At 35.9% G+C, this 19,051-nt stretch overlaps 1 protein-coding gene across 4 annotated transcripts in view; it reads right to left on the bottom strand.

The window, feature by feature from the left end:
• Positions 1-359: 359 nt before the first annotated feature.
• LOC121867173 (golgin subfamily B member 1-like) overlaps positions 360-19,051 on the bottom strand; it is a 53,706-nt gene continuing 35,014 nt past the window's right edge. For 3 of the 4 annotated variants that reach the window (XM_042366955.1, XM_042366958.1, XM_042366956.1), the window contains 6 exons: positions 16,081-16,248; positions 14,694-14,827; positions 10,944-11,128; positions 8,270-8,336; positions 4,993-5,064; positions 360-1,973 (listed from right to left, as the gene is read on the bottom strand). In XM_042366955.1, coding sequence (XP_042222889.1) covers positions 5,040-5,064; positions 8,270-8,336; positions 10,944-11,128; positions 14,694-14,827; positions 16,081-16,248 — 579 coding nt within the window. In that variant the 3' untranslated portion in view covers positions 360-1,973; positions 4,993-5,039. The remainder of the gene's footprint in view (positions 1,974-4,992; positions 5,065-8,269; positions 8,337-10,943; positions 11,129-14,693; positions 14,828-16,080; positions 16,249-19,051) is intronic. The other variant, XM_042366957.1, reaches the window with a different exon arrangement.

Below are 19,051 nucleotides of genomic sequence, written 5' to 3'. Positions count from 1 at the left end.
TGGCACTGAATGTTAGTGGTTAAGGTGAGTGTTGGTGGCGATGATGAGTGTTGGTGGTGATGATGAGTGTTGGTGATTGTTGGTGGTGGTGGCAAGTAAGTGGTGGTCATGGTAGTGAGTGTTGGTGGTGATGATGATGAGTGTTGGTGGTGATGATGATGAGTGTTGGTGGTGATGATGAGTGTTGGTGGTGATGATGATGAGTGTTGGTGGCAACTTTGGTGATTGTTGGTGGTGGTGATGAGTGATGGTGGTGATGATGAGTGTTGGTGATGATGAGTGTTGGTGATGATGAGTGTTGGTGGTGATGAGTGTTGGTAGTGATGATGAGTATTGATGGTGATGATGAGTATTGATGGTGATGATGAGTGTTGGTGGTGACTAGGATGATTGTTGGTGGTGATAATGAGTGTTGGTGGTGGCGATGAATGTTAGTAGTTAAGGGGAGCGTCTGGCTGAAGCACGAAATTCGTTAATAATTGATCAATTAATATCAATTTCCTGTCAGCAATTAAGGATGCCAGATACATTGTTGCTATACCCCTGAATCGGTTCTGCTTAATCCCTAATAGTGTACCCGATTTTTCCCCTTATATTCTTATCAATTTTCAAAATCCTACTTCTCCATAACTTTTTGCTAGAATACATTGAAATTTAAATGGAGTATAGGTAATTTACTCCTCTTCAACGTGTCATATAGAAAATTCTGATTACTACTTTCGTTTTGGGTGCACGAGTTTTGTCCTAACTCACCATTTTTTCCTCCAAATATTAATAAAGGTAAATCAACAAACAATAAACCAAGCCAAATATAAAGAAAATCTATATGTTCAGCCATGCTCAATACGTTATTCCACTACCAAGTTTTATTTTATTAGAATTGGCCCATAAATGGCTGAGTCTTAGGGATTTGAAGGTTAGAAAAACTCGTTTCGAGATATGGGCCGATAAGGGTGGCGCGAGAGCAACACATGGTCGAACCTAACTCTTGCTTCTTTCATGGGTAACTGAGAACTACAAGAAGACTAAGACTCTTGTTCTGCTGCTAGCTAGCTGAGAGAGGTGCCAGATACAGATTTTTACCAAGTGATTGGTATTACTTTACACCAAAATATTATTATAAATACTTTTCTACAGCTTTTGCTACATAAACAGAAGGACCCCCTTTATGAAAGGGGGGTATAGTACAATCATGCATAGCTACATAAATATTATGAATTACGCAATCAAAATACGTCAGCAGATAGCCATAGGCAACAGCTTTCCTCGGGAATTTTTCTGAATATTTTCGTAATTTTCCGATTTTCATTGTATGTTCAGTCGGATGCTCCCCTTTAGGCGAGTGTTGGTGGTGGTGGTGGTAAGTGTTGGTGGTGATGGTGAGTGCTGGTGGTGATGGCGTGTGGTGGTGGTGAAAGTGACCCATGTGTTCACTTAGGACTATGTTGGCATATAACGGACCGAGTCTGTTATTATTCCGAATCTAGATTTAATGGACTGGCCTTCCCCCAATTACTGGGTAGTCTGTTAGATTGGGGGTTTACTGTAACATCAAAGACTATACAGGATGTCCACTTGTTCAAATTATATCATCTCACTCCAACTGTGTGGCAAGAAACTGTCCAATCACTACTTACAATTTATGTACACATGTGTTGGGCAATGCCAGTACGGTACTGTTACATCCATCACAAGGCAAAAGTTTGCACAGTCCCTTATCATCTGAATCAATGGAACAATTTTCCAATCATACTTTTCAATTTTCTTGATACTGATCATATAAAGCAAGCCTTTAAACTGTAAATGTTCTGGATAATTACAACTGAACTTATGTCTGATGTAGTCATTTTTATCTAGGAAGAGCATGGGAGATTGCAATGAGAAGAAACAAATGCAAGAAAATAAAATACAGCCAAAAGAATGTTTTCCATCTTCTTCTCTTACATGGTACCAGGAGCTTCCCCATGTGAATCCTGAAAATAAGGAGACATTAATTAATATGTTTGGTTCACGTACATATAGTATAATAAACAGGTAGTTACAGTACATAAGATTAAACAACTATACTTCAAGAGGTATGAAACATAAGTCCTTGAAACACAAATGTTTTCTGGAGACAATGAAGCTCTCCTGCAGGAACATGTGTTTTATTTCTTGATCCCTGGCTAATACAGAGGCAATGGTATTACAGAAAGAAGTTAATGGGGCTATTACTTTCTTAATATAAAATTTAGTATGAGCCTACTGAAATAAGATTTGTACAAACCATTGATGACTCTTCAATTATTGGAGAGTAATAAATAAAAAGACCATTACCAAATAAAATAATTTTGTGTGTGAGCAGAACTGAAAAGATGTAAATGTGTCTGTTTGTGGATGGATAGCTTGGAAGGCCAAATTCTCCCAAAAGCTAGTGGCATTATTGAAATGCAGTTTCCAGTTATTGGAGAAGAAGAAGAAAAAAAGAAAGAAAAAAAAGGCAAATTATTTTACTTTATTTTATTTTTATTTTTTTAATTTCCACCATGGCACCTCATGAGTTAACTGTGTATTAGGTGGGTGTATAGGCATTTATCTTTGAATACTTTAAGTTTATCACTGTGTTCCAGTAATGAACTTTGTTGAATTATTCAGTAAAAATACAGGAATGCAAATTACCATGCGTCCACTCACTCATGGCAACCAAAGTAGGGGCGACAAGATCTCATTAACTGGCTATTTATTGCCTGGCATGTGAGTTGGTCAGTAGTAAATGATTAATATACAGTATACTAATTTTAGTAAAGCTGACATCAATCATGTTAGGTTAGTTTGACTATATCAGGTCTTCACTAGGTTATGCTTAAAATTTTATTCTATCAAGGCAATAAGTGGCAAAGTGTTTGGAGTGGCAACTGTCCAGAAACCAGTTGGCTAACAAACCACAAATTTACACTTTTTGTTTATCATCTGTCACCTTGCACTTGTTAAATATTAACTGACAATGACATGTACTGCACATACAGCTCTTCCCCGACTTTCGACCACCCGGACATACGACAGCCTCAGTAGTACCAAAATGTTGTCAAATTACGTATTTGAGTCCCAACGTCAGTGATTGCGCTGTGTACTGACAAAATTTTTGTTTGTAATTCACTTTAAAATGGCTGGCAAGCTTAAAAGTGAGAGTTTTGTGGTGCTGAGAAGAAAAAGAGACACCCATTTTAGATTTACTATGTATTATTTAAGCATTTTCGACTTACGACCTGGATTTGGGTCCCTAACCCCGTCGTATGTCGGGGAGGAACAGTATTGCCTTCATTAAAAGGTGAGTAAATGGTTGGTAAATAAAATATGGTGAGAGAATGGTGAAAAGGGCAGAATGGTAAGGTAGCCAGGCATGTGTGGGGTAGAGAGGCATGTGTGGGTAAAGAGGCATGTGTGGGGTAGAGAGGCATGTGTGGGGTAGAGAGGCATGTGTGGGGTAAAGAGGCATGTGTGAGGCAGCAGGGCATGGGTAAAGTTCGTAGAGTGGAACAAAATGAAAGGAATGGAATGCTACCGTATATACTTTGTCTTTCATTATAATCAGTCTCTCTCCCTTTTTCATTCAGTACATTCCTCTCTCCCTCTAAATATAGTCACTCCATCATAATTTCCTCAAAGCTCACTCCATCATAATTTCCTCAAAGCAAGTGAGTAATTGAATAGTTTCACCCAGTCTAGTATCTACCTAACTATATTTACCAATTTATGTAACAGAAACACCTTTTGTACCAACTATTTAGGAGAAAATCCCTACCATTTAGAGTAAACCATCCCAATACTCTACCTGACTAATTCGAGCAATACGTTAGTGATATTAAATAAGCATATTGGTGATGGCAGTTATAATAAATGGGAAAAAAATGGTTGCAGGTGAACTAAGCATTATTTTAACATATTTTCATTATTAATAATGAAAAAATCACAACTTTAGAGTTTTCACTCATTATTCAAAAGGTTGAAAATAAATTTTAGTGAATCAGATCCTCGTAATTTGGAGTCTGCCTATATCACAAACTAGGCATTGTCAACACGCTCCATGCACAATGACTTCCACATTTCATACTGTGTTTGTACCTATGCAGTCTTATAGTGATGTTGCCATTAACAAAGATATGAGAAGTGTCAATTAGGGACCTACAAAATCTTGCCATATGCCACATCAGCATGGCTAGCCACCAGGCTCCCAAATTTCACACTGCCTCAATCACCACCACCACCATCCATAGCTATCTCAGCTATTTACAAGCTAAATATATTTAATTTTAGTGTACATTTTATCATAAATACCAAAGGTGAGGGTTTCCAAACTTTTAAACAAAAAAAGTTTATAATTTTCTTTATTGTTGGTGGGCCTATACTTTATCCCCCCAAATCCCATAAAAAGTGAACCTGGCATATTATGTACAATATTATACTTTTTGCATCACTATCTTTAAATGAATCTCGACCATTTAAGGAGAAGCACTGTATAGATATATCCTCCAATACTCTATGGTGGAAGTATAAAGAAATTACAAGCAGGGGAAAGAAGAGCGCAGTCATCAAAAGACAAAATAAGAGGAGTAATGTTAAAGGATATTAAATTTAGGTAATGGGAAGATCAAAGGTTAGGGATGACTGAGGATTGTATGGAGCATGCAAATATGCAGCAGTGCACCAGTTAGTGCTGATAAAAATAAAAATGATACTAAAAGAAGTAACATTAACCCCTTCCATACTACACACTTCAACATGCCAATGCCAGCTGTCATGCATTAGAGAGAACAGTAGAAGAATCCTAACCCTCTCATTACTAAGGGTTCCCCCTTAGCTGAGTATCATTGACTGGTGCTAGCCAGAATAATATCCTTAAAGTTTTTCATAGCAGTCAGTGGGTTAAACTTCTCCCATGAAGACCTTCCATAGGTAGGTGGATGATCAATCTACAAAGAGAAACTAAAGTTTACTTAACTTAAAGTAACTTACACTAATAGAAGTGAGTGCTCAGTGCAGGAAGCTGCCTGGGTCTTCAATCACACGTGCAACACTCGAGGTGTACTGAAAAAAAAAATAAAAATAAAAAAGTAATACTGACACACAGCAGTAAACATTTCTATCAAAAAGTAATCCTGACAAAGCTCAACATTTCTAACTTAAAAAATATACTGATATACTGTACACCAAGTAAACATATCTATCGTCAACAATTAATGCTGGCTCACAGCTACTGTACTGTATACAGAACACTGTATTGCTAACATAAAAAGTAAACACAGCCTGTCAACATTCCAAATACTGTATTAACTGTTTTCTTGAAACATAACTTCGGGATATGCCAGACTAAATACTGTACTGATACCAAAATAGTTTAGTACCACTTAAACTCAATTGAGGTATCTCTCGTTTAACGATGGAGTTGCATTCCTGAAAACCCAACATTAAGCAAAATTAGCGCTACACAAGTTAACTATCAGATTAAAATTTTAGTAACCCCTCAAAAATACCCATTAGTATTACTGTAATTCCTTGCATACTCTAGCATCATAAGTCAAAATTACCATCAGTACAGCCATTACTATCATCACTCTGCATATCGTCTGCCCGTGAATTTGTTGACAAGAATGAAGTTCAGTGAAATGTACAGTCCCCTTTACTAGTGCATTTACAGGGACTTGTCAGGTTTTGTGCAGTGTGGCAGTGCTGTGTTTGTTCACATTTACAGAAGGAAACTAGCAATAGTAAAAATACTATGGAATCAAATTAAAACAATATTAAAACAAATATCTCTAAGATAATGATTTGTGGAATGTTTATATGATGAGCCCCTGTAAACACACTAGTGAAGGGGATGGTACCTACTGTGTCCAAAATCCTTAAAGCAGTAATAAAACATTTAATCATTTACTGATATTAACTTGACCAAAATTCTTTACTCTTATTTCACAATAAAAATTAAATATATTTTTGCATGGTAGATTCAGGAGGGTAAATGTGGACATACTGTACGTTCCCATTATTGAGGTCTAGGAAGTGAACAGGCAGTTATGATTCTTATATAAAAAAATTAAGTAATTGGAACACGAAAGCTTTTCAAATTCAGATGTACCCTGTACGAAAAAAATAAAACAATTGAAAGTGTGTGTGGCAACAATGGTAAACATCCTGTTAATGGTAATATACATTGTTGCTCTTAATTTACTGATATTCATATATCATAGCAAGTAATGAATCACACTCTTGAGTCAATATATACATATTACAATAGTAAATTACATAAATTTTTTTGTTTAACAATACATTGTCATCACTTAACGTTGTCCCAGTTAAAGTTGTTTCTTTATTATGCTGATACTATTTTTATATCAATGTTCCACATCACGTGTAAAATAGTTATTACATTGTCAGTCAGACGGTACTACATTGCTCCATTAACACTTTCCTCGTCCACCTAGTGATGCTGTACAATGTCACTGCGGAGCATCAATTTCCCTTACGCCTCTACTGAGTGTGGATGCCGTCAGGTGTTCTGTGTACCTCGTGTTTGCCTTGATTACATTGTTTGGCTCTACTTTACCCATTGTTATGGCTTCAAAATGACCAGCAAATGATTCTGCTATTAGTGCTAGTTGCAAGAAGCAACAGAGAAGCCAGCGAATGTATTGTGGATAGGGGGGAAGCGTTGGGTTTACCTTCTACCACAGAGCATATTATTTGTGCTAGTGCTGAGAAAATTAAGACCAGTGTTGGAAATGCTTCGTCTTTGAGTGCTACTAAGACAAGTAACACTCATAGTGAAGTGATGGGAGCAGTGGGGGAAAGGGGAAGACCCTCTGGGTCTCAGTGACTCCCACCACTCGCTTGCTTTGCCTTAGGCCATCAGTTAGTACAAAATATCATATTATATATTAATTAAACATTACTGTAGTGTAATTTATATTTGTGTGTATTTACAGTGCAAAATATACAGGTATTTACAATCATGTTCACATTGTCTTATTTATGGTACATGTTATAGGGGTGAAGGGAGGCTGGGAATGTAACCTACTTATTTCTTAATTTTCTTTTGGGAAAAATTGATCCACTTAACATTGTTTCACATAACGTTCCAGTTTACAAGAATGTAACCACAATGTTAACAGAGGACTTACTGTATATCACAAATGCCAACTCCACTCCGACTTGGGGGAGCAAGTCCATGAGTCAGGATTATTTTTTTAACTGCACTGTAATATACTGTACAGACACTCCCTGGGTTATGGATGAGTTCCATTCCTGGAGGCTATCCAAAAGCCAAATTTTCTGTAAACCAGAAGTGACCCTTCCAAAGGTAATCATTGAACACACTTAGTACACATACTGTAATGTATATACCATACTAGTACAATTACAATACAGGTATGAAACCATTTATCTGGCATGCTTGGGACCTAAGAGTTGCCAGATCTAGAGTTCTGCAGGGATTTGGAGCACCAGGCCTAAAATGTTCAAAATGTACAGCAAACCCTCGTTAACTGCCTGTGAAGACTGTTCAGATCACTAGATTCACCCCTAAAAGTAGCTTTAGCTGTACACTATAACATAAAAACTTGAAATTGTAGACAAATAAACATCAGTTGCAAAAACAAAAAACATCAATGAAAGCAAAAATTATACAAGTTAAGTGTTCAAACTACAAAGCAGTTGCCCTTGGTGCTTGCCTTAACAATGCAGCACGGGAACCAATCAACTATGTGTAGGTATAGACGAGCGGCGTGGCTTACGGGCCAGCTTAGCATGGAAATACTATAGTGTAGATAACACACAGATACAGAAGTGATAAAAATAACTGAGAGAGTTTGCCAACAAATTGAATGATTCATTCAATGAATACTATAATTAATGTACAAAAAACATATGAGGTTAATGGAATTTATTTACATGACCTCAATACACCGAAGAAGAACTGGCTACAATGAGATTGCTACACTTCACCACTCCTTAGAATTAGGATGTTAAAAGTGACAATGCCAACAAAGCTACAGATAATCATTTAGATAAAAAGAACACAGCAATGCAAGTCTGAAAAGGTAATAAATGTCATGCAAAACAAAGTACTGTACTGTAATTGGTACAGGAATCATTAAATGGTTGAGAAAACAACACCCGAGCAAACCTTTTCAAGAGGGAAGCTGGTTCACCCGGTTTTATGACTACATTACTGTATTACTCTCAAAGATATGCTATTTTTCACAACACAAAACACCATGAAAATTTCTACACATACCTCTTGCCCAATATCCAATCAATGAGCGTGGATGACGTGCCCTGAGCCTCTCGAGCTGTGGGAGAATCTAAAATAGTACCAGAGGTAAAGTTATCCAGTATAGTTGATGGTGCTTCAAGTTTTGGTTAGGAGTGAAAGATTTTGTTAAATTAAATTTCTTTGGAGATACTGTAACTAATTTTGCATGCACTATCAATTAAGAATAGAAATGAAAGAAAAAGAAAGATAACTACTTATACATCTAATTACAGTGGACTCCCTACCATCTGCAATGGGTAGAACTAGAGAGTTGATGAATGATTAACTTTAGCATATACATGTACTTAACAATGTGGCAAGTATACTGCATTTGTATTATAATACAAAAGTTACCCAACACTAAATTTATAATAAATATAAACAGTAGTTACATTTCCTCTACACACATAAATACACTAAACTCTCAATAATTTGACATACATACTTGAATTTTTGCACCATTTTGTTAGGATGTTGAAATTTTAGTCAATATACTGTATTGTATCACCAAACTTGCATAAGAAAAAACCATTAGGTGGCAAAGCATACAAAATTCACAAAATAAAAAAGTCTAATCAACAAATGGTATACAGGGGCCCTCGTTATCCGAGTATACATTATCCATGGATCTGCAGTTACAAGCTCAACTTTTTGTAGAACTATAAATAAAAATTCCCCAAACTTACAAGGATTCCACGGATGAAATCCATCAGTCTACCATTCTCTCAAAGTTCATCTGTCTCACCCGTGCCACTCAAGCGTAGTAACAATCATGAACATCCCCAAACCTGTTTTGAAAGTGCTCTGAGGATTTTTTGTTACTTTATTGCCTTTGGTGATATTGGTGGAATTTTTTGTAGCCATGAGTTCCAAACTGAAGCAAAGTGGTGTAGTGCCTAAAAGGAAGTGTAGTAGCTATAGGATGGATATGAAATTAGAAATGAGCTGTTATAAGAAGAGTGTGAGTGGTGAGCGTGTGTCCGACACCTCACAAGCCTTGCACATGCCTGAAACACCGATCCATACCATACTTAAGAAACCTAAAGAAACAGAAACGAGGACTACAATATTACTGAGACATTCAGAGGTGAAATTAACATGGCAAAGGAGTGATGTGATGGAAAGTATGGTTCACTGATATGAGTGTGTGAGTACGTGTGTGCACAATTGCCTGACCGCGTGGTTAGGTAGCCTGTGTCGCGTCAATACACAGACCCCAAACAACTTTAGGTATGTTAAATAAGTAATAATATAAAATAATATGATAAAATTATGTGCAATCAAATGTTTAAAAAATGTTTCTAGTATATACAATATATGCTAAAGATATCAAATTAAACTTTTTAAGTGTCATTTACAATGTAACAGTCCCAATTAGACCCTATTCCTATTATTTCTTATGGAAATAAATTCCCCTTATCTGTGGAATCACTATACGAGTATTTTTTCTGTTCCTTATTACGGTAAGCTCGGATAATGAAGACCTCCCACAGTATAAAAAAAAATATTTAGAGTAGAATGAAGTGAAGATCACATACTGTACATACTGTATATGGATATATAAGGTGTCCAGTAAATTGAGGAAAAAATGCTTTATATCTTTCAGTATGTCTAACCAATGATCAGTTCAGCTGTGCCTCTGTCCTGTGAGAGGAGATGTGTGGAATATATACACCAAGGATCTAATTACCACAATTAATCAATCAATGTGAAATCTATGACAGTGTTCATCATTCCATCCTCTCTACGAGAGAAGAAGGTATGCATAGTTTCTACTTCAGTGTCCATTCTTCTGCAAGGGAGGCCTTGGTACAAGTATAAAAATAAACAATACCACAAATGGTCTAACTCATCCCCCACATTATATTGATGTCATATATGGTGCTGGAGGTAAAGTGGAACTCATCTATGATGCTACATTGGGTAGCTTCAGCATCATCCAATCAAAAACTGAGGTTTTAGCAACAAAAATACTCTTGTATTTCAATCTGGGCTTTGTCTGAGAGATGCCAAACAGTTGTGCATGCTTCTCAGGCCACCTGACCTGACACAACATGTGTGGGACAATTCTGACAGTCACACTAATTTAGCAAATATTGGCCACAGTAAAATTTACCTCAGGATTTAATCAAAATCAAAATCTGCCAAATTAGTGCAAACTCTAAATTAGTGAATGCCAAATTAATGAAGTTAAGCATGCTATGAATGTCTTAATAGTAAATAGTGTATATAAAGCAAGTTACACAGCTGCACTTGAGATCACCAGAGTGATCCAGGTTCACACCACTACTGTTTATTTGACCTATTATGCATACAATATAGAATAACTCACATCAAAGGTCAGCATCAACTGCTCCATATCCGATAAATATGTGCTACACAGCCATAAAATGTATGGTTACAACTCTTTCCATGGTTGATAGTTAACAATTCGTCACATAATTAATTACGTATTCTGAAATTGGAGGACACTTTACAATTGTAGATACCATTGTAGGTCAGCAGATAGTTGGGAGTCCACTGAATATCCATATTACACCTTCATATTGAACAATCTTAAAGCTAATCTACAGTTAATCAGTTAGAGTCAATATCAATGAAATAAACATAAATTTTTAAATAATGCATAACAAAACAAAACAGGAATACATCTTACTGAGTGTGTAGTCGGCATGCCTGGTAGCTGTCGGAGTAGGAGGAGCCGTGTGAGGGGCAAACATGGGAGGAGGAGGAAGACCACCAATTGTTATTCTCCTGCCCATGCTGGTTGACACTGCACTCTGGAGACTTGAAAGGGCTTTCTGTTCTAGAGAGTCATTCAGTTCTCTTAGTTCAGCTAACCTGGAAGATGATATCATGGTTAAAATCAACAGGTACTTATGTAGTAATAATAATAATGCAGTGGTCCCTCGGTTAACAAACTCAATTCGTTCTAGAGGGTTGTTCGTTAACCGAATCCATTGTTTCAATGGGATATTGGGTAATTGGTTCCAGCTCACCGAAAAGTACATACAAGTTAAAAAAAAAATGCAGTAAAGTACACTTACTGAGGTGTGTATGTAGAAGGTTCCTGGTTGATGATGATGATGGGAATTAGAAGTGGGGGTGGAGGAGAGAGGAGAAGAAAAGAAAGTGGGGATGGAGGAGAAATCACCTTTCAGGGGGCCCATGCTTGATGCTGTCATTTCACCAATAAAATTTTAAGTTCACTAGATGTAATTCAAGATTATTTTATTTACATCAACACTGCACTGCACTAAATATTATCAATATGTCAACTAAATTTCAGCATGATCAATAATTTCAATGAAAAATACAAAAATATTCAAGACACCAACAAAATAGATGTTCACTCCACTGTCACCAAAGCCCAACTGACGTCTTGTGGCTGAGTCAAGCTTCTGATGGGCGCACAAAAAACTAGTCCCCTGTACTGCATATATTATCAATATGTTAAATAAATGTTAAAATAACTAATAATTTTAATATAAAAAATGAAAAAATATTAAAGAGCACAACTTTCTTGATATTTACGCCACTGGAAATAAATGTAAACATAGAACAGATTACTGAAGTGGCAGACTAGCCCATCAGCTGATGCTCACAACAAAACTTAATGTTCGTAAGAATTTCGTTAATCAAATTTTTCTTCGTTAACCGAATTGAAGACTCTTATGGAAGGTAATTCGTTAACCGAAATTTCGTTAACCGAACCGTTCGTTAACCGAGGGGCCACTGTAATAATAATAATAATAATAATAATAATAATAATAATAATAATAATAATAATAATAATGTAATAATAATAATACAGTAATAATAATAATGATAATAATAACAATGCAAGAAACTAGTGTATTTTATACTGTATATACTTTTCTGTGAGCTGGAACCAATTACCCAATATCCCATTGAAACAATGGTTTCGGTTAATGAAATTTTCGGTTAACGAACGACCTTCTGGATATAATTGTGTTAGTTAACCGAGGGACCACTGTAATGCAATATGATCAGTTCAAGCTCTTTATACTACTAAACACACTCATAATTTCCATAGATAGATTTTGCTGTATTTTTATTATAAAAATTAATGGAATAAAACAAAAAAATATTGACAACAAAGAAACTTATCACCCAAATTTGTTGAAATTTTAATGGATTCACTGTTGGATGATTCTAAATACAGCATTAAAATTTAATATAAATTCATCCATTAATAAAAAAAAAAGCTTTTCCAGCTGGTGATCCCCTTAAGGCTTATCAAACTTGCTTTATATGTCCGCTTTATTTTTTTGCTTGACCGTATGCGCGACAAAGCCAACCTATCTGTGCGAGCTACAAAATTCCAGTGTGATTAAACTCTGAAAAAAGAGACATAAGCAAACATAATTCCCACATAAGCAGATCTGCTTTCTTACAATGGAAGGCTGTCCAGTGAGCCCACCAACTGGCTTACAAATCTTTTCCCAACAACTTGACCACTAAAGAGTGTTAACCACTTTTATAGGAGCATTTGAAATAAAAGCTGGGTTGGTTATCACACAAGTGAACCAGTCACTGCCATTAATGTGCACTGTGAAACAGGAATTATATAAAAAAGTTGAGAGTTGCATGAGTATGCATACATGAAAGGAATAATGAAAAAATTACCTCAGGAAAGATAGGCAGAGTTGGATTAAGGGTTTTGTAGGCCCTGGGCACTTTTTTATTGTAGGCACCTAAATTTCCTGATGCACCATTATGTGCCTTACTTTAACCCCACAACCTTCAAACATCACGCCAACACCGTGCGTGCTGCCACCTTTGGATAACAGCAACTAATGGGTTAGTTGACGCAGGCAGAGACGCCAAGATGTAAGTTTTCCATAAATTTAGGTTAGTCTGTTTTATTGCGGTTTTTGCATGTTAAGTCTAATAAATATACTCATTGTTATTAGGCTTAGGATAATTATGGATTTTCATATGCGCATAAGCAACTGCATATTTTAGCACTTTTGAGCTGAAGCACATATTATTACTTTTTTGTTTCATAAGGCAAATATCGTAGGCCTTGGGCACTGTGCCCCCTTGATAATCTGGCCCTGAAGATAGGCACAGGTATAGGTACCAAGAAATATGGAGAATGGAAAAACAGCATTCCTTGAAAGGATACTGAAGATGTATACATAATGTGCCACACCACATAATGATGCATACAGCAGCTATATAGGAGAAGTGCTATATTCCTTCCACTGAAGACTGACCCCAAACATATTCATTTTCAATTCATGCAACATTGTTTTTATATAACCTAATTTTTATTCTAGTCTTATTAAACAACTACTAAACTGATATGACAACAATCTACTTCTCTTGGGACAAATCTAATCCTTCATCTTATTTTCTACATGAATAATTCTCATCATGAAAGAAAATCACATTTTTAAATTCTGTAGAAATTGCTAACATGAAAACTGAGTACAGTTGTACATTGACACACTCATGCACCGCCTTATTTATAACAAATACCCCTCCAAAACACGGACTAGTTCTGAACTTGCAACCTTCTTGCATGGAAGAGCCATACTCTATCTATTTTTCTTTGGATAGATTTTTTGGCAACCAGTTCATTTTTTTATATAAAATCAACTATATTATATGTACAATGGATTGCTCTTTCACATGAAGCAAGAAAAATAGTGAAAAAGTAAAAAAGAAGAAATACAGTAATTATGATGATTTTAAGTCAAGCATTACAGTAATAATAAGGCTGGTAAATTGGAAAAAAAGGAATACGTATAGGTACAGTATCTGAATTTTTTCCATAATCATTCACTCTCTTTTTAATTTTTGGCCATTATTTTCATATATACGAGTAGTTATTTGTTTCATTTTTTCTATTCATACCTGAAATATCCTGAAATATAACTGCAACCACTCTATAAACACTTATAAAACACTTCACAACACTTATCATCACTTTTACAGATAGCTGAGACATTGTATCCACAGTGGGGAATTTATTATGCAGTTCACATACATGAGTCTTACAAGTTTGAACAAGTGAAATATCGTAAAAAATAAAAAAATTAATGCTTTGTAAACACTTATATACTCTTTCCAAACACTTTCCAGGTTAATATTAGTGCACATTGGATGGCACAAGTGTGGGGGTGGATATCAAGATAAATTTAAGGGGCTCACTCACTAAGCCTTCAAGCTTTACTGTTGGGACAACAATGATGTCTTATGGTTGGCGTGCTATGGACTGTTGCCAAGTACCCAATTAGTGATGGATTACCACGAGAGAGGAGACCTACCAGAAAGACATGCCGAAATATCATGTGTCAATCGGAATTACTCTATTTTTCGTGAATTCTTTTCTCTTGAATTATTTGCAATAATATAATTTTATACTATAACTCACTTTTGGTCCAAGGATGGCTCAGGGGAGACTGGAGCAGGTAACTGGTGACTAAGACTCAATTCTCGACTGAGTTCTTGTGTCTGTCTTAGAGATGCACTTAATTTGAGCTGCAAAGCATCTCTTTCTTCAAGAAGCTGTAAAGACAAAGGTAAAAGGATTTAGATTACTGATAGGTAGAAAAATTCATATATATTTTTAATTAGAGAATGATAATTACTGTAACATATTAATAAAAATATGTACTAGAATGCCCTGAACTCGATTCATTAAACATTTTAAGCCATAAACTATTACAGCTACTCCTCGACTTACAACATACTCGACCTACGACCACCCGGACATACGACTGCCTCAGTCGTACCAAAATTTTGTCAAATTACGTATTTTCGAGTCCTAATGTTAGTGATTGCACTGTGTACTGACAAAATTTTTGTTTGTAATTCACTTTAAAATGGCTGGCAAGCTTAAAAGTGAGAGTTTTGTGGTGCTGAGAAGAAAAAGAGACACCCATTTTAGATTTTCTATGTATTATTTAAACATTTTCGATTTATGACCAATTCGACTTACGACCTGGATTTGGGTCCCTAACCCCGTCGTAAGTCGAGGAGCAGCTGTATTAAAAAAACTGAAACATTTTATGAAATGAACAAGTTAAAATCTCAAATTCAAATAATAAAAAAAAGTAAATGTATCTGTGATCCTGCAAAATTGAACCTGGCTGTGTACAATTAATAGCATTAACACAGGAAATATACAGTTCTTTTTTGCCTTCATTCCCCCCTCCCATTGCAGTACCAGGGATATTGTGACCAGAGCCACTTCTGGGAGCTTAAATACAGCCTCTAACAGTAAAAGTATATCCTAACTACTTTGAGTCACATACCAGTAACTTGTCTTCCAACCATTGTGTACTGCCGTATATCTACAATCTCAGTTGTTCACAGTAAAATTTTTTTTAGACTAATACCACATGCCACCTGGATGACTCTTGTGTACTATTAGTGGTATGAGTACTATTGGTTGGGAACCACTGATTTAGAAGATGAGAAGGTTTAGTGTATGTGTCAAGCTAAAAAAAAACCCTCAAAATTCTTATACATTTATTAAATTTAGATTTAGAAAAAGTGTTTTTATTAATTACATGGAACATGGAGAAAACCTAATACAGTACTGTATACAGTACTTATGTTTGGCTTAGCTTTGTTCTTCACTTACCCCTTACCTAAGCAGTCTAGTCATAACAATATATTTTATCTAATACTGGGTACCCAGGTACTGTATCTATATTACTTATGGAATTAATGAATGAGGAACTTTATAACATGAAAATAAATCTCAATACAATATTTCATTTTCAATAACCAAAAAGGTGGGTTTGTAAAGATACCTTTGTGATCTCAAATGACAGCTGTTGACATCGAAGGTCCCGCAAGTGGAGTGATGCTAAAGCTGCTTCTAGTTCTGTGCCAGAAGATGCTGATGGAGTGAACACAGCATCATCATCATCCTTATTTGTTCCTGCAAGCATGGTGAGGGATGCCTCTGCTGTCTCAAGCTTAAAGAAATATTTACAGTAATATGAATGAAGATTCAATACAATACAATACAATACAATACAACATTGCCACACTATAAAATACGTACAGTATTTTGACAAATATAAGCTGCACCTTTTTTCCTCAAAATTTTGGCAAGTGGGGTGCGGCTTACTATGATACAAATATTAGTAACGTCTCAAAAATACCCATAAGTATTACTGTAATTCCTTGTGTGCTCTAGCATCTCCTCTAACCAGTCCCCACCACCATTAATTCCTCACCCTAAGTCAAAATTATCATCAGTACAACCATTACACTCATCACTCTGCACGTCATTTACCTGTGGGTTTATTTACAAGAATGAAGTTCAGTGAACCATACCTACTATGTCTGAAACCCTCAAAGTACAGTAGTCGTAGAGCATTAATTCATTTACTGATATTAACATATGCAAATCTCTGTACATTAGAACATGAATATATGTTCGTGTCATTGAGGTCTAGGAGGCGAACAATTATACTTTACTTTACTTTACTTTACTGGTATCACCTAACATTTAGCAAAATTATTGCTAAAGGAGTGATAACGGCAAAGCACAAAGAGTAGGGCAGTAAACACTGAGTACAGTACTCCCTCCTTTAAATGAGTTCATTATAAACAGTTTCAAAGTTAAAACATTGATTTATTAACACCAAAAATTCTATATATATGTTGTGGTTCAGAGTTAAACAGTTTAGTGAGCATAAGATGAGCCTAATTCAAACAAATTTCAAATTGCATGTAAAAAAAAATGCTATGACAAACAATAAAATTGATACATAGCATATCATATAACAGCACACAGTATTTTATTTACAAAAAATAGATCCTACCACACTGAAACCATCTTCTAGGAGACATGACACAGATCAGCCAGGCAGTCAGTCACCCATCTGATTAAGGGATGTGTGTGGCTGCAGTGTGTGTATACCATGATGTCACATCAGAGGAGGGAGCACAGGTGGGCTGGTGACACAGGTACAGCCCACTGCCTCCACACATACGTTCATTTCCCACATATACACACCCATGTTCTTCAATATTCTTATTTTATAGTTTTATATGATACTTTCTTTATTTCTAAGACACATTAGAGTACCGGGTATTGCAATAATTTTTCCACAATTTTGATAGTTTCATTACATGTAACAATGGCAATATGCATAGCCATCTCACAGGCCACCCCATCCCTAGTATTTCCCCTTTCCCAGTAAGCCAAGCTATCGTTAATCTGAATTTTGACCTATTGTTAAGCAAGAAAGGGTGTCACTTTTTTTTTTTACTGCTAAACCGAATTAAAGTTAAGTGAATTAACGCTGAATGACGGATACCTGTACAGTACCTTATCCTCTTCACCACAGATCAGCTCATTAGCCGCTTGGGTGGTCAGTCATGTCTCTATTACGCAGTGTTGGCAAGCACTGAGCATGTATTGGCTTCAGAATGAATCTGTATCTGCACCAGTGTTGTTCAAAACTGGTCTTGAATGAGCTAACACTCGGTGCCGTCACAACGCAGTTACCAGCATTCTAATATCCTAATTTTATGTTATTTTTGTTATCAAGCCATTATGAGAGTTTTTCAAATTCAGATACTGTATATGAAAAAATCACAAAAGTATGTGTATGTGGCAACAATACCATACCTTTGGGTAACGGTAATACATTAAAAAAAAAGATTACCGAACCACCTAAGTAACGACACATCCGAATATCAAAACGAATCTTAGAAAAAATTATTTAAATTTTGAAAAAATACCTTGAGAGTCATTGTTATTCTTGTGGAGAAATGAGGGATGGACCAATTGCCAGCCCACATCACAAAAACACAGTTGCGCTGTACTCAGTCTATGTGTGGTTGTTACTCAGTGCATATGTGCCTGTTCTCTCATGACATATAATCAACACACATTGCTAGAACAATGCCCAAGCAAGTTCACTCAGGTAAGATCCCAAAGAGCAGAAATATGGACAAACTTGAAGTGCTAGCCTTGGTCGACATTAACGCTCTGTTCCTGAGATAATGCAGAAGTTTGGAACTTTGAATTTTCTGAAAACATATCATAAGTGGGATTCATTTCATCTCCACTGAAAGTGAAAGTGGGACCCATACACGCCCGCATGACCTTCACTACATAACACACGTCGCCAGGGAGCTGTGGCCTTGAGATGGATATGCATGTTGCCAATGATTTATGTAATAAAACTGTAAAAGCTGTGGGAAAATCATATAAAACTAAAAAAAAGAAAAAAAGAAATAGGAGACATGTCACGTGACCTGATTACCGTATACTCTGTTCAGGATCATGTCCCCTCCGGACTGATCCTGAATACAGTACTGTCAAGAAGATTATCCATAATCCCCACCACATCTCAACTAAGGAAACAGGTCATGTGACCTGATTCCATTGTTCTATGTCATTCTCCCATATTTTGTTTTGTTAGTTAGTTGAAGAGGGTCCTAGTATACCAGCTCTAAGATTTCGTATTTCATTTCTCCAATGTGGGTTTTTACTTAATTTACCAGTGTGACCATTACACTTTTGGAATATGATCTACATATTATCAGCTCACCTTGCAAAGTACAGTAAGTGTTACATTTATTTATTACTGTATTATTTACTTTATTATTACTGTTGTACATTTAAAAAAATATGTTTGTGCAGTAATTACAAATATAATATTTGATGCAGCAGCCAATGCAATGTAACTGAATATGTTTGTTGGTTGGAATAATGAGGAACAAACTGAACAGAAAATGAAAAAAAATCATAAATTGTTG

Source organism: Homarus americanus, unplaced genomic scaffold (genome assembly GCF_018991925.1).
Source record: "Homarus americanus isolate GMGI-L3 unplaced genomic scaffold, GMGI_Hamer_2.0 scaffold6317, whole genome shotgun sequence".
NCBI classification, from domain to species: domain Eukaryota; kingdom Metazoa; phylum Arthropoda; class Malacostraca; order Decapoda; family Nephropidae; genus Homarus; species Homarus americanus.
This window is presented reverse-complemented; position numbering and strand designations above follow the sequence as displayed.